Source organism: Carcharodon carcharias, chromosome 17 (assembly GCF_017639515.1).
Source record: "Carcharodon carcharias isolate sCarCar2 chromosome 17, sCarCar2.pri, whole genome shotgun sequence".
In the NCBI taxonomy this organism is placed as follows: domain Eukaryota; kingdom Metazoa; phylum Chordata; class Chondrichthyes; order Lamniformes; family Lamnidae; genus Carcharodon; species Carcharodon carcharias.
In genome coordinates, this window is record NC_054483.1 from 41,672,097 (window position 1) to 41,688,061 (window position 15,965).

At 44.1% G+C, this 15,965-nt stretch overlaps 1 protein-coding gene across 2 annotated transcripts in view; it reads right to left on the reverse strand.

Annotated features, from left to right (window-relative positions):
- Window positions 1-15,965, reverse strand: part of LOC121289867 (inorganic pyrophosphatase-like) — a 55,032-nt gene that overhangs the window by 23,069 nt on the left and 15,998 nt on the right. For both annotated transcript variants that reach the window (XM_041209777.1, XM_041209778.1), the window contains 3 exons: window positions 12,650-12,736; window positions 8,464-8,590; window positions 5,773-5,900 (listed from right to left, as the gene is read on the reverse strand). In XM_041209777.1, coding sequence (XP_041065711.1) covers window positions 5,773-5,900; window positions 8,464-8,590; window positions 12,650-12,736 — 342 coding nt within the window. The remainder of the gene's footprint in view (window positions 1-5,772; window positions 5,901-8,463; window positions 8,591-12,649; window positions 12,737-15,965) is intronic.

A 15,965-nucleotide genomic window follows, 5' to 3' on the forward strand; every position in this document is an offset into this window, starting at 1 on the left:
ATGAACAAATTATTTGCTTCTGTGTTCACTATAGAGGATACAAAAAACATTCCAGTAACATCTGCAAATCAGGAGGTGAACGGGAGAAATGAACTTGATGAAACCGGAATCACTAGGGAAATGGTACTGAGCAAATTGATGGAGCTGCAGGCTGGCAAGTCTCCGGGTCCCGATGGACTACATCCTAGGGTCTCAAAATAGGTGGCTAATGAGGTAGTCGGTGTTAATTTTCCAAAATTAGATTCTGGAAAGATTCCATCAGATTGGAAAGTAGCAAATATGACCCCTCTATTCAAGAAGCGAGGGAGGCAGAAAACAGGAAACTATAGGCCAGTTAGCTTGACATCTGTCGTGGGGAAGTTATTAGAATCGATCACTGAGGTGATTATAGCTGGGCACTTTAGAAGAGCTCAAGGCAATAGGGAAGAGTCAGCATGTTTTTGTGAAAGGAAAATCATGTTTAACCAATTTATTGGAGTTTTTTTTAAGGAGTAACATGCGCAGAAGATAAAGGGGAGCCTGCACTTTGATTTCCAGAAGGCGTTTGATAAGATGCCACAGCAAAGATTATTACAGAAAATAAAAGCGCATGGTGTAGTGGGTAACATATTAGCATGGATAGAAGATTGGCTGACAGAAAACAGAGTATGCATAAATAGGTCTTTTTCTGATTGGCAGGATGTGACGAATGGGAGTCCCACTGGGGTCTGTACTGGGGCCTCAACTTTTTACATCAGTGACTTAGAGGAGGGGAGTGAAGAAATGGTAGCAAAATTTACAGATGACACAAAGATAGCTAGGAAAGTATGCTGTGAAGAGGACTTAAGGAGGTTGCAGATGGATATAGATAGGTTGAGTGAGTAGGCAAAGATCTGGCAAGTAGAGTTTAATGTGGGAAAATGTGAAGTTGTTTACTTTGGCAGGACGGACAAAAAAAGCAGACTATTACTTAAACGAAGAACAGCCGCATAATTCTGAGATGCAGAGGGATCGAGGTATTCCAGTACATGAGTCACAAAAAGTTAGCATGCAAGCTCAACAAGTAATTAAGGTAATTAATGGAATGCTATCCTTTATTATGAGAAGGATTGAACATAAAAGTAAATATATGTTTCAGTTATACAGGGCATTGGTGAGACTGTACCTCAAATACTGTGTGCGGTTTTGGTCTCCGGATGTAAATACATTGCAGGCAGTTCAAAGGAGGTTTACTAGATTGACTCCTGGAATGAGTGGGTTGTCTTATGAGGAAAGGTTAGACAGATTGGGCTTGTTTTCACTGGAGCTCAGAAGAGTGAGGGGTGATTTGATATAGTATACAAGATCCTGAACAGCCTTGACAAGGTGGACATCAAAAGGGTGTTTCCTTTCGTGGGCGAGTCCAGAATTAGGGGGCACTGTTTTAAAATTGGGGTTTGCCCTTTTAGGGCAGAAATGAGTAGAAATTTTTTCTCTCAGAGGATTGTGCGACTTGGGAATTCTCTGCCTCAGAAGGTGGTGGAGGCAGGGTCATTGATTATTTTTAAGGCAGTGGTAGATTGATTCCCTTGCCAAACAAGAATCTAAGGTTATCAGGGGTAGATGGGAAAGTGGAATGCGAATCACAAGAAGATCAGCCGTGATCTTATTGAATGGCAGAGCAGGCACAAGGGGTCGAATGGTCCACTCCTATGGTCTACTGTTCCTTTTCTTACATTCTTATGAATCAGCTTTAATGAACTGCTGTCACCAGCAGGCAATGCAGAGACCAGCTTTTTCTTATTCTCCATGCATACAAGGGTGGGGTAGTGGGTGCAGGGCAGCACTGAGGTGCCCGGGGGTGCGGTGCTGAGGGCCAGCGGAGAGTGGGGGGGGTGGCATGGAGAAGGATGACCAAAAGCTTGGCCAAAAAGGTGGGTTTTAAGAATTTTCTTAAAGGAGGCGAAAAGTGAGGTGCTGATGTTTAGGGAGGTTGTTCCAGATGAGGTGCTAACGATGGAAGGGTGCCAGATCATAAAAACAGACAGTTGTGGCATGAACCAATTGTGTCCTGAGGCTGGAAGTCCTCGCAGAGGTTAGATCACATGGGGATTCAGGTCATGGTGCTGGGCAAGTATAACCTGATAGGGACAGCAAACTTCTGTACGAGCTGAAATTTGTGGAGCATTAAAGATGTTAAGCTGGCCAGAACACTGGAATTGTCAAGAATGAAGGACTTATACCTGTTGGCTAATTTGTGCTGCTGAAGACATTAATGAGGGTAGATTCAGCAGTGAAGAAGCCAAAGCAGGGGTGCAAGAGGTGATGTTGAAGTGGAACTAGTGGGTATTTGCAATATAGGATTAAAATCTCTGTTCAGCTTCAAATAGGACACAAAGGTTCAAATAGTGCGGGTCCCCCTGAGACAAGCTACCAGGAAGTAGGATGGAGTCAATGGCTCTACAGTTTGTGGTGGGGAACAATGTTCCCTCTTAAGCTTCACGGCTGTGCAACAACCTGTAAGTTTCAGCATAGGCCACTCACATATCGGCCCGTTTAAATACCTTGTGTGTGGCTGCGCAAAAACATTTCAAGATTTAGTCATTTAAACAAATTACTGGTATACTCCAAAACAAAATTAGAACCACGTTGGTCGGGACCAAAACCTAATGGTTTCAATCTTCCCACTGTTTAAATGAAGGAACATGCAGCTATCCAGGGCTGGGTGTCAAACATCCAAGTAGATGAAGAGGAGAGCACTAAAGATAAATCTTCGGAGACTCAAGTTACACTGTACAGGCATATGGGGTGTATCTTTTTGAGTGGATATGTGAGACTGGGATTAGGCAAGGGCAGTCTCATCTTGTTAAAGGAGGATGGTGTGGCAAACCATGGTAGGTCAATACTGTGGTGGGGCGAAAGTAGATTGGCAAGGTTCAAGCCTGGAGTTGTGGGAAAATGGACATCAATTTGGAAGGTGATAACATGTCTAGATTTAGATAAGGCTGACTTCAATAGGATGAAACAGGGGCTGCCCACAGTAAGTTGGGAAAATCTGTTAATGGGTAAAATGACAGAATGACAGTGGGATGTATTTAAAAAAGAATTTACTATGATTCAGAAAATGTTTATATCCCTAAAGGGATTACCGAAGAAACAGCCATGGATAACTAAAGAGGTAAGAGACAACATAAAACTAAAATTAAAGCGTACAAAAGAGCAAAGAAAAACATAGATCCTGGCAACATGGAAGCTTGCAAAAAACAAAGAATGACAAAACAGATATTAAGAGCTTTAAAAAGGGAGCATGAAAATAAACTTGCAAAGGATATCAAAATCATTACAAAACACTTTTTAAAAAAATGTATGAGAAAGGGCACCACACCCGAAGGAGGATTTACTGGCCTTTGAGAAGTCAGTGTAGATTTACCTAAATGGCACCTGGACTCCAAGGGTTAACTTGGGAGGAGAGATTATAGAAACCCTGGAATTCAGAACGTTAAGGTGTGAATTGGTGGAACAGGGCTTGATTGGGCTAAATGGCCTACTCCTGTTCCTATATTCATAGATGGGCCAGTAGTTTGCAAGGGCAGTATGGTGGTTTATTTGAAGAGGGGGCTATGAAAGTAGTTTTGAAAATGGGAAGAACTGTATCCGAAGACAGCAAACCATTTACAAAGTTAGTTAGCCCGAGGACCAGGAAGGGTAGTTGGGTGGTCAGCAGTTTGGTGAAGGTGTGTCCAGAGTGTGCAAGGTGGGTCTGATGGATGATGAGCTCAAAGAATATGAAGAGAGAATAGTGAGACAGGGCTAAGGCACAGGAGAAGCTGCAAGAAGCTTTGGCTGCTAAGATTTGAGATTCAGTAGTCATTCACAGGACAGAATGGTTAAGATAAAAGCAAAATACTGCGGATGCTGGAAATCTGAAACAAAAACACCTGGAAAAACTCAGCAGGTCTGACAGCATCTGTAGAGAGGAATACAGTTAACATTCCGAGTCCAGTTAACTCTTCATCAGAACTAAGAAATATAGAAATGACCCATGAGATGGGAGATGGCCCATCTCCCATGTATCCGCCCTCATACCTTCCTCTCCCTCCCAGAACCATGATAGGGTCCCCCTTATCCTCACTTATCACCCCATCAGCCTCCACATTCAAAGGATCAGCCTCCGCCATTTCCGCCAACTCCAGCATGATGCCGCCACCAAACACATCTTCCCTTCACCCCCCGGCGGCATTCCACAGGGATCGTTCCCTCCGGGACACCCTAGTACACTCCTCCATCACTCCCTACACCTCAAACCCCTCCCACAGCACCTTCCCATGCAACCGCAGAAGGTGCAACACCTGCCCCTTTACTTCCCCTCTCCTCACCGACCAAGGGCCCAAACACTCCTTTCAAGCGAAGCAACATTTCATGCTGCCAGACTTGCTGAGTTTTTGTTTTGAATCACATTAGCTGTTCTCCAGTCCTCTGGTATCTCCCCCGTGGCCAGAGAGGAATTAAAAATTTGAGTCAGAGCACCTGCGATCTCCTCCCTTGCCTCCCTCAGCAGTCTGGGACACAAATCATCTGGACCTGGAGAGTGTCCACTTTTAAGCCTGCCAACACCTCCAATACCTTGTCACTCTCTATATCAAATTGCTTAAGAACCTCGCAGTCGCTCTCCCCGAGTTCCATACCTTCATCCTCATTCTCTTGGGTGAAGATGGATGTGAAGTATTCATTCAACACTCTAGCGATGTCCTCTGGCTCCACCCATAGATTGCCCCCTTGGTCCCTATTCTTTCCCTGGTTATTCTCTTCTCATTGATATATTTATAGAATATCTTGGCATTTTCCCTACTTTTACCAGTCAGAGCTTTCTCATATCCCCTATTTGCTCTCCTAATTGCTTTCTAAAGCTCCACCCTGCACTGTCTGTACTCCACTAATGCCTCTGCTGACTTGTTTCCCTTGAACCTGTTAAAAGCCTCTCTTTTCCTTTTTATCGTAACCTGAATATCTCTGGTCATCCATGGTTCTCTGGGCTTGTTACTCCTTCCTATCACCTTAGAGGGAACGTGTTGAGCTTGTACCCTCTCCATTTCCTTTTTGAACACCCCCCACTGTATCTCTACCTTTTCGCTTATTTTGATCCCTTCCTCCCACCCCACCCCCAATAGGGCTATCTGTCACTTGCGTGTCCTTCTTTCTACCCTTAATGTCATTCCTCAGCTAATATCACCAGCGTCAACACCCCTTTGTCTATGTCTATGACATCTCTGGCAATCTCTTCTTTGCCTCCCCTATCACTGGCCCTCTATCCAGCTCTAGCTGTCGCACCCTCCTTCAACCAGCTTATATTCCATCTTATTTCTATATTTCTTAGTTCTGATGAAGAGTCATTCGGACTCGAAACAATAACTGTATTCCTCTCCACAGATGCTGTTAGACCTGCTGAGTTTTTCCAGGTATTTTTGTTTCTGTTACAGAATGGTTAAGGGTGGGTTCTTTTGAGGACAGGCAGACATTTTTCTCACCTTCTGCTAAACACCCTCCCCCTCATCCCCTCCCTCACCGAATCCCCTTCCCCCCTTTCTCCTAGTTCCTCTTCTCCTCCACTTTGATCTTAAATCCTCCCCCCTCTAATGCTGGATCTGTGCCTTCCATCTGCGAGTAGACTGAGGTTTTTGTTGAAGGCACTGCACAGTAAGTTGTCATAATTAAATATTTGCCAAGTCAGTGTTGGACCTCTTTAGGAAACAGTGCACTAATTGAGGGCTCGATGAAAAGGAGCTTTTAAAGGCTTCATGGTATCGGCCAAGATACCTTGTCCTTGAATTCGCTGTTGAATGCAAAGTGGTTTTCAGGTTTTCCATCGGGCACCTTGTATCGTCTGAACCAATCTACTGTGGCTTCCAGATATCCTGGTTTCAACCGTCTCACGTCATCAATATCTAATTAAGAAAAACAAAATTGTTGCTAAGTTGGGTGGATTTTTTGGCCTTAGTATGCTCATCAGAATACATCAAGTGTCCAACGTTCAAATAAATGGCTTAAACATCTCCTTAACTAACCCCACAAAACAGACTGTTGCCCTCAATGTTTGTTAATGATCTAGATTTAGGTGTTCAGCGAATACTCTGTAAATTTGTCTGTGTGTGTGTCATGTGTGTTAAAGTCAGGATTGTGAGAATGTTTGAGTACTACCGACAGATCTCATCACACTAGGATTTGGCTCATGACCAAAAAATGGTGATTAACTTAGGAAAGTGTAGGATTATGCATGATGAACTTAAATACAACCTTCAGGGATAAAAAACTATAGCTAGTGGAGAAAGATATCCATATGTTAATCCATCAATCTCTAAAAGTTCACGAACAAGGTTGTAAAGAGGCAGCAAAGCCAACAGATTGACAAGTCAAAGTATACCTTGTCCTACTACAAAACCTTGGTTCGGCCTCACTTGGAATACTATGTCCACTTTTTGGGTCTCCTCATTGGGAGTGAGGCTTTGGAAATTTGAGACCACGAAACTCCAGTTCTTTTCCCAGAGGACTGTGGTTGCCACCTCATGTAGCAAACCATGATTTGCTGAAATCTTTCAAGGGAGAGCTAGACCTGTTCCTGACTGGGATAGGAACTGTCTTGTACAAGCTTAATTGCTGTATGATGTTAATCAGGTCAGAATGATCACCCAGATTAGTTTCAAACACCTCAGGGGTTAGGAGAGAAATTTTCCAGGTTCTAGCTCACATTAGCCTAGGTTTTTAAACTGGTTTTTCAGATGAGGTGAGAGCTTGTAGATTGTGAGGGACAGGCTGGATTGGTCAAAGGATCTTCTCCTGTTTATACATGCTCATATCAAAATTTTCAGATATCAAACTAGGGGCATAGCTAGCACTGAGGGAGAATGCAATATAATACAAGACACTAGATAACTTGTGGACTGGCCAGTTAAACGGCAAAAGAACTTTAACATAGATAAATGTGAGGTGATGCACTTTGGTAGGAAAAATAGAAAGATCACCCACAGCATTAAAAATAAAATATTGAATGGAGTAGGACCTCAGGATACAGATGAACAAATCATCACAGCATTGCAGGTCAGCGAAGCAATTAAAATATTAACAAAATACTGGGATCTAATTTTATAAAATGAACATGGGGTGTATAATTCACTAATTTTGAATTTATGTTAAACTTGTATAAAATCTTGGTCAGATTGAGTACAGCAAAGTAGAGGATTCCATGCTATAAGGACAAAAGCACTGGAGAAAATGCAATTAAGATTTACAAGAATGATGTAATATCTACTGGGAAAGATTTAACAGGCGGGGACTTTTATCTTTAGAAAAGAAAAAATTCAAGATGATCTAATAAAGGTCTTTTGAATTATGAATGTGTTGGACAAGGTAGATGTAGAGAGAATGTTTCCACTTGTGGAAGAATCCCAAACTGGGACAATAGATGCAGTACAGTACTAACAAATTCATTAGAAATAATAAGATATTTCTTTACTCAGAGCAGTTAGAATGTGGAACTCACCTCAACCACTCACTGTGGTAGTAAGTAGCTTTCAAAAGTAAGTTAGATGAGTACATGAGAGAAAAGATTTGCTGAAAGGTTGAGATGGGGCAGATGGGAGGAGATTCGTGTGGAGTACAAACACCAGCACAGACTAGCTGGACTGAATGGTCTGTTTCTATGTAATATGTTAAGTAAAATCATTCAAGTGCAGAAAGCATAATATCGCATGCAAAAATTTCTAGGTGAAAAAGAAAGAACTTATACTTCAAGAGACAATCACACTCTTGGCATGTCCCAGAGCACTTAACAGCTACTGGATTTCCTGGTCATAAATGATTGCACCAATCAATCTGTGCAAGATATCTCACAAACAGCAGTAAATGCAATGATCAGTTAACCTGGCTTCTGTTGGTTTTGTTTGAGGGGGCAATGTCAAAAACATCAGGTTGTGAGAGGTGCAATATTAAATTGAAATTGAGCAGCGTCACACTGAGATCTACACAAATAAATGGCCATCAAAAACAGATGCAATCTTTTCAAATTTGCTGACAACATTAAAACAGGCAGGTCAAGGTCTACAGAAATTAGTTCTGGAATTAGCCACAAAGTTTATTTAAATAAGGACTAATGCCTAAATATACAAACTGGAAATACACCAGGGCCTGCAATCCACCTCTCTCTCTCGCCACAGCTCCCTATGAAATGCATTGAAAAATGATGGGAGTTAAAAGCAGCAAAGGAAATCTAAAAATGCAACTACTTCTGCGTTGGTGTCCAGTGGTGTGGTGGGGAGTGGTGGTGGCAGAATCAGCCGGTGTGTCATCCCCTCTAGCCTGGACAGCCCATGGGTAAGGGCTTCCCATGGGTAAGGGCTTCTAGTCAAGCCAGCTACACTTCCCATGCCATAAGGCATGTTGTGATGTGTTAGATCATAATTTTAACAGACACTGTCATAAGAATTAGTCTGATAGCAGTCTGCGTAAACTTACTTTTAAAACTATTTGCCTCAGGATCCTTGATGTTTATTGCAATAACTTTCCAGTCAGTTTCGCCCTCGTCTATCAATGCCAAAGTCCCCAGAACTTTGACCTGGATAACTTCTCCTCTGGAACATACCTAAAATAAAACAGCAACTCTGATTTAAAATTGATTTTTATTACCTCCAATCAGGAGCCATGCTGGAAGCAACAAAAAGAAGAAACAATATCAAGTGCTCTGAAAAACTTCAAAGCTTTTGTTCCAAACAGCTTGCTGAGAAAAAGAATGAAATGGACAGTGATGGTGGTGGTGGCTGGTGGATTTGGGCACGATGATACGAAAGTTGGAGTAGAAAACAAGGATGATAGCTATCGACCACACCAGGACAGAGGCGAGCAGAATGGGCAGACAAGTGACAGATGGAATTTAATAGAGGAGCATGAGGTGATGCAGTCTGACTGAAGGGATAATGAGAGGCAATATAGACTTAATGGTAAAGAGCTAAAGATTGTGCAGGGATAGAGGGAGCTCGGAGTGTGTGTGCATCAATTTTTGAAGGAGGCAGGACTTTGAGAGAATGGTTACTAAAGCATAAGGGATCTTGGGTTTCATAAAAAGAGGCACTGAGTACAAAAGCAGGTTATGCTGAACTTTTATAAAGCTCTGGTTATAATTAATAGCTCTGCATTTTAATGCTAGGAGCATTTGTAACAAGATGCAGTTTTTAAAAATTTAATTCATGGGATGTGGGCATCGCTGGCTAGGCCAACATTATTACCCATCCCTAATTGCCCTCGAGAAGGTGGTTGTGAGCAGCCTTCTTGCACTACTGCAGTCCTTGTGGTGTAGGTACACCCAAAGTGCTGTTAGGAAGGGAATTCCAGGATTTCTGGCATGACTGCAGAGCTTAGATCTGATCCATTGGTTATGGAATCGCTTGAGCCTGTCTATCACTTGCTGCTTATGTTGTTTGGCACATAAGTAGTCCTGTGTTGTAGCTTCACCAGGTTGACACCTCATTTTTAGGTGTGCCTGGAGCTGCTCCTGGCATGCCCTCCTGCTCTGTTCACTGAACCAGGGTTGATCCTCTGGCTTGGTGGTATGATAGAGTGGAGGATATGCTGAGCCATGAGGTTGCAGATAGTGGTCAAGTACAATTCTGCTGCTGCTGATGACCCACAGCATCTCACGGTTGCCCAGTCTCGAGTTGCTAGGTCTGTTCGAAATCTATCCCACTTAGCACAGTGGTAGTGCCACATAACACAATGGAGGGTATCGTCAATAGGAAGACGGGACTTAGTTTCCATAAGGACTGTGCAGTGGTCACTCTTACCAATACTGTCACGGACAGATGCATCTGCGGCAGGCAGGTTGGTGAGGATGAGGTCAAGGTCGTTTCTCCCTCCTGGTTCCGTCACCACCTGCCGCAGGCACAGTCTAGCAGACATGCCCTTTAGGACTTGCCCAGCTTAGTCTATAGTAGTGCTAACAAGCCACTCTTGGTGTTGGCACCAATAGAAATAAATATGATATGACAGCTATTGCAGAAACATGGGGTAAAATTTTGCCCTTGGTGGGCAGGCTTGGCAGGGGCAGTCAGGAAGCCGCCCGCGATTGGCACTGGACTGTGATTTCATGCTGGCTGGCCAATTAAGGCCCACTCAGCATGAAACGCAAGGCTCAGTGCTGCCTGTATTGTTTTTTTTTGGGGGGCGGAGGGGGGGCGGGAGAAGGAGGTCAAGAGTGCAAGTTCGCACATGCATGCAAGTGCACGCTGGAAAAGCTCCCTGAGGCAGAGAGCTCAGGGAGGTGAAGCACTGTTAAAAAAATAAAATGAAGAAAATATAAATGTAATAAAACATGTCCCCTCATGTGATTCCATCACATGAGCAGGGACATGTTATTAAATCAATTTTCAAACTTTTATCTTTATTTGCTTTTGGAAACCTCATCCCACCTCTGGTGCCCACCCAACCTAAGTTAATTGTTACTTAATGGCCAAACAGGCCTTTTAATTGTTGGCTGGTGCGCTGCTAGCTCCGGCATGCGCCTGCTGACTGAACTATCGTGCAAATGTGCGTTGACATCAGCACGCTCAGCCGATGTCAATGTGAGTCATTTCACACTCAAGCAGGTCGGGTGCCCGCCCGCCTGCTGAGCCAAAATTTCTGTCCCTGGTTACAAGCTGACCAAGGTTGGGACCTGAGTATTCAAGGATGTTCGACATTTTGGAAAGGCAGTAAGAAAGGAAAAGGTGAGTGGCTCTGTTAATAAAGGATGAGATCAGTGCAGTCAGTACAGTCATTGGAAATTAGCTTGGTTTGAAGGATCAAGATGTAGAATCAGTTTGGGTGGAGATAAGAAAAAGCAAAGGAAAGTCACTGGTGGGAGTAGCTAATAGGTCCCCAAACAGTAGCTGCACTGTAGGACTGAGTTTAAAATCAATAAATAGCTCTAGGAATAGAGCACAGACTGTGTTACTGTGTGTTGCACAGCTGTAAAAGGACAGTACACTAAAGACATCAAGAGCGATGGATTGTGGATTGGACAAGACCTATTGCTTCTGCTTAAGTGTTGCCAGAGACCACCAGATCACTTAAAAGGGTCGGAGAAAAGAGGCTCTGTGCGGAGATGGTCACCCAGTAGTAATGTTGCTGGATTAGTAATCCAAAGGCACAGGTTAATGTTCTGGGAGCAATAGTTCAAATCCCACCATAGCAGCTGGTGGAATTTAAATTTAATTAATAATCTGGAATTGGAAAAAAAAAACCTAGTCTCAGTAATGGTGACCATGACAACTATCATCAATTGTTGCAAAAACCCATCTGGTTCTTTAAAGTCCTTTAGGGAAGGAAATCTGTTGCCCTTACCTGGTCTGGCCTACATGTGACTCCAGGCCCACAACAATGTGGTTGGCTCTTAACTGCCCTGTGAAATGGCGTGACAAGCCACTCAGTTCAAGGGCAATTAGGGATGGGCAATAAATGTTGGCCTTGCCAGTGATGCCACACACCATGAAAGAATAAAAATTCCATGTGATCAGAACTGTCATGACCCGAGTGAGAGCGGGTTCATAGACATGCACCTCGTCAGTGGTAACCCTGTCCAGGGGCTTTGGATGGAATACAACTGCTGGTGAACGTGACTCAAGGGCTGAAACAATTGGATGGGAATTGAGAGATACTACAAAACAAAGGCAAAGTTGGAAAGACTAAGATCACACGTGATGCACGTTTGTGCGCAAAATAACATGAGCACTTGTAACTATGTGGGGAGTATCTCTGTCGTATCAAATAAAGTGAAATTTTATCTTTTATTTGAAATATCCCTCGCCTGTTAATTGTTTGAATTATGTTGGTTTTAATTAGTTTGTTACAATAAAAGTTTTAAAAAGTGTAATCTTGTGTATTGGTTTCCTTTGTGTGGGCTTTGTGGGGATTATCGATCTCTATGGAGATTATAATACTCCACAGTATCAATTGTGGCCATTCTGGGCTGGAGAGGATGAGTGACATTTCAGGAACTGTTGGCTGGCAGCAGTTTGCCTGTTTCCACGTCGATCCTATGCTTCTACCATATGCCAGCGCTGCCATCAGTGCAATGAGCCAACTGACACCATCAATCCTGACTTGAAGATGCACGAGGGCCTGACCAGCTCTTTGTGGGTGACCCAACGCTATCAAAAAGCTTGTGGTTAAAATGGCAGTGGGGGTGAGGTGGACAGTGCCTATAATCACACTCCACACAGACTAAGGAATAGGGAGGGGATTGCGCCTCGCTGCTCACACTACAGACAAAGTGTTCCAGTGTCTGTGCTGAGGCAGCCCAAATCTGCCAGAGCAAATGGTATAGTTAGCCTCAGCACTCCTGGACTAATAAACCAGCCCCAACTGCTATCCAATTATCTCCAGCCTAAAGTGTGGGCATGAATTAAGGACAGGATTGAGCTCCACTATCATGCTACCCATAGTCAAACAGCCTAAGGCATGCTAAATGGGAGGATCTTTAAGACTGCCATGGAGACAAGAACACTTTCGGAACTCAATCCGCACCCTTCAAGTCAGCATTGACAAGGACAAAATTAGACAGGACTTCCTCCACATCAAAACATGGCAGCATTATAACCAAAACATGGCAGCAATATTATAATCAATGATGTTTCTAAATGCACTCATGGAACATTCACAAAAGCAATACCTTAGTTCCAATTTCGCATACGTCGATAGGATCATTGTCTCCACGACATCCAGTTGATTCATCTGTGTGACTTGGGTCTTCCCAAGTCTGTAAAAACAAAAGCACAATGGGAGTTACAGGTAGAGGACCATTGACCCATCGAGCACCCAGCATCCACAGTGCTCCCTCAGCCCACTGAGCACCCAGCATCCACAGTGCTCCCTCAGCCCACTGAGCACCCAGCATCCACAGTGCTCCCTCAGCCCACTGAGCACCCAGCATCCACAGTGCTCCCTCAGCCCACTGAGCACCCAGCATCCACAGTGCTCCCTCAGCCCACTGAGCACCCAGCATCCACAGTGCTCCCTCAGCCCACTGAGCACCCAGCATCCACAGTGCTCCCTCAGCCCACTGAGCACCCAGCATCCACAGTGCTCCCTCAGCCCACTGAGCACCCAGCATCCACAGTGCTCCCTCAGCCCACTGAGCACCCAGCATCCACAGTGCTCCCTCAGCCCACTGAGCACCCAGCATCCACAGTGCTCCCTCAGCCCACTGAGCACCCAGCATCCACAGTGCTCCCTCAGCCCACTGAGCACCCAGCATCCACAGTGCTCCCTCAGCCCACTGAGCACCCAGCATCCACAGTGCTCCCTCAGCCCACTGAGCACCCAGCATCCACAGTGCTCCCTCAGCCCACTGAGCACCCACATCCACAGTGCTCCCTCAGCCCACTGAGCACCCAGCATCCAGTGCTCCCTCAGCCCACTGAGCACCCACCATCCACAGTGCTCCCTCAGCCCACTGAGCACCCACCATCCACAGTGCTCCCTCAGCCCACACCATCCACAGTGCTCCCTCAGCCCACACAAGCTCCCACTTTGAGTTCCACTTGACCCACTGAGCCTGTTCAAATCCAGTGTTTCTTTTGACCCATCTAAACTCCACTATCCACAGTATCACTTTGATGTTTTTCAAATATCCCCCGAATTCCATTTGTTGATATTAACCAATTCAGTTGTTCTTGGAACCCAGTAGGGTTTCTTGTTTCACCCCATATAGGGCCAGTAAACTCTGCCACACCCTCGCAACCTGATAACTATTGGTCAGGGACACAGTATTCCCTCGCCATCGGGGTCAGGGACAGAGTAAGTATCTAAATGCGATTATCAAGCTTAGCTAAGACCCAATTTGAAACAACATGAATAGAAACAGAAGCCTGTAGCGAGTCTAGAGTTGATGTCTTGAGCTGAGATTAAGATTCTCTTCAGGCTGTCATTCAGTTTTATAGTTGGTAGGTCAAAAATTACAGTCAAGCTAAACTGAATCGTGGTGATCCAGCAGAATTGCTCAAAGAGCAATCCCTGGCAAGACAATGAAATCAATAAACATTGTTTATTACAGTTACTTCTAAATATGAAGCAAATCTCTGTGCTGATTGCTCCCTGAAGCGAAGGGGAATTTGTTAGCCTTGTTGATCAGCTTCAGTCGAGATCAATGTTCTGCCAGTTCAGAATTTGAGCACAGGTCCAAAGTAAACATACACTGCAAACTCTCCACGTCACACAGCTTGACAGAGTAAAAGTAAACTGCTTGCGATAACGGGGCAAGGTCCATTTACAAGCCTTGTTCTGAATTACAATTTTCACTGTGTCTTTAACATTGAATCAAGCAACCCACAGTACTTGAAGCACTTGAGGAAAATGGGTGTTGAGCCAAAGGAAAGATTAAATTGGCTAACCAAAAGTCAATCAAAGAAGTGGATTGGAAGGAGGGTCAAAGGAACAGTGGAAATTGGAGGGTTTGAGAGAGAGAATACCAGAGTGCAAGTTCTCACTGGCTGATAGAAATGTAGGCAGTATTGAACAAAGGGGAATGCACAAGAGTTCAGGGTGTAAGGGGTAAGAATTAGGGACAAGCGATAGGTGGCATGATTGGGAGGATATTATAGAGATAGGGAAGGGGAGGCAATGGACAGATTTGAACACGTGAATGCTGGCAGCGTAATGTCACTGGACTAGCAGTCCAGAGACCAAGTCTAATGCTCCGGAGATGTGGGTTCAAATCCCACCATTGCAGCTGTTGGCATTTAAATTCTATAAAAATCTGGAAAATAAAGCTAGTCTCAGTAATGGTAAATAATGAAACTATCATCCATTATCATCAAAACCCATCTGGTTCACTAATGTCTTTTAGGGAAGGAAATCTGCCATTCTAACCTGGCCTGGCCTACAGGTGACTCCGGACCCACAGCAATGTGGCTGACTCTTAACTGCCCTCTGAAATGGCCTAGCAAGCCACTCAGTTCAAGAGCAATTAAGGGTGGGAAACAAATGCTGGCCTTGCTAGTGACACCCACATCCCAAAGAATAAAAAAAATGGTGTTGCTGGACCAGGAACCAATGTACAGTATGCACAGGGGAGATGGGTGAACAGGGCTTGATATAAGTCAGGGTACAGGCAGCAAATTTTTGGATGAGCTCATTTTATAGAGGGTGCAAGTTGGGAGGATACTGAAATAATTAAATGTGGATGGAAAAAGTCATGGGATGAGGGGTTCAGCAACAGATGAACCGAGATAAGGGTGGAGATAGGCAATGTCCCGATGTAGAAATGGGGCGTCAGTTGTTAATTGTATATTCAATGTGTTTAGTAGCATGCAGGTGATGGGCATTAACTGGGGATTCATTTGTGCTCCTAAAAAAGTTGTAAATCGATACAAACTGAAAATGTAGTTGCTGTGTCAGGAGGTGAATGTTTATCATGTGTATCTTTGTAAACAAATGCTTATAAAAGTGTGTAAAGATTGGCTCCAGTTCTATCCTTCAGCTAACTTTTCAGAGTAATACAATAGTGATTATGGGAACTTGTGTTCAGAAGCAGCTGCTTCACATCATTGGGACAAAATCCTGGAACTCCCTCCCTAATAGCACTGTGGGCGTACTTACACCACATGGACTGCAGTAGTTCCAGAAGGCAGCTCACTGCCACCTTCAAGAGCAATTAGGAATGGGCAACAAATGCTGGCCTAGTCAGCAATGCCCACATCCCATGAAAGAATAAACAAAATAAGAAAGCTCATCTTGGGGTAGATACCATACCAAGGTTGCTCATAATCTGCTTCAACCTCAGGACAGTGGCCAGGAAGAGGGATGGTGTTGATGGCTGAGATCAGAGTTTGTGACAGTAACTAAAGACAATGACTTTGGCTCTTCCCAACATTTAGTTTGAGATAATTGCTGCTCATCTAGAACTAGATGTTGAACAAGCAGTGTGACAACAGTTGATTTAAGAGGTGCAGATTTAGGTTTAGTCAGTCCTTATGTGGAAGATGGCA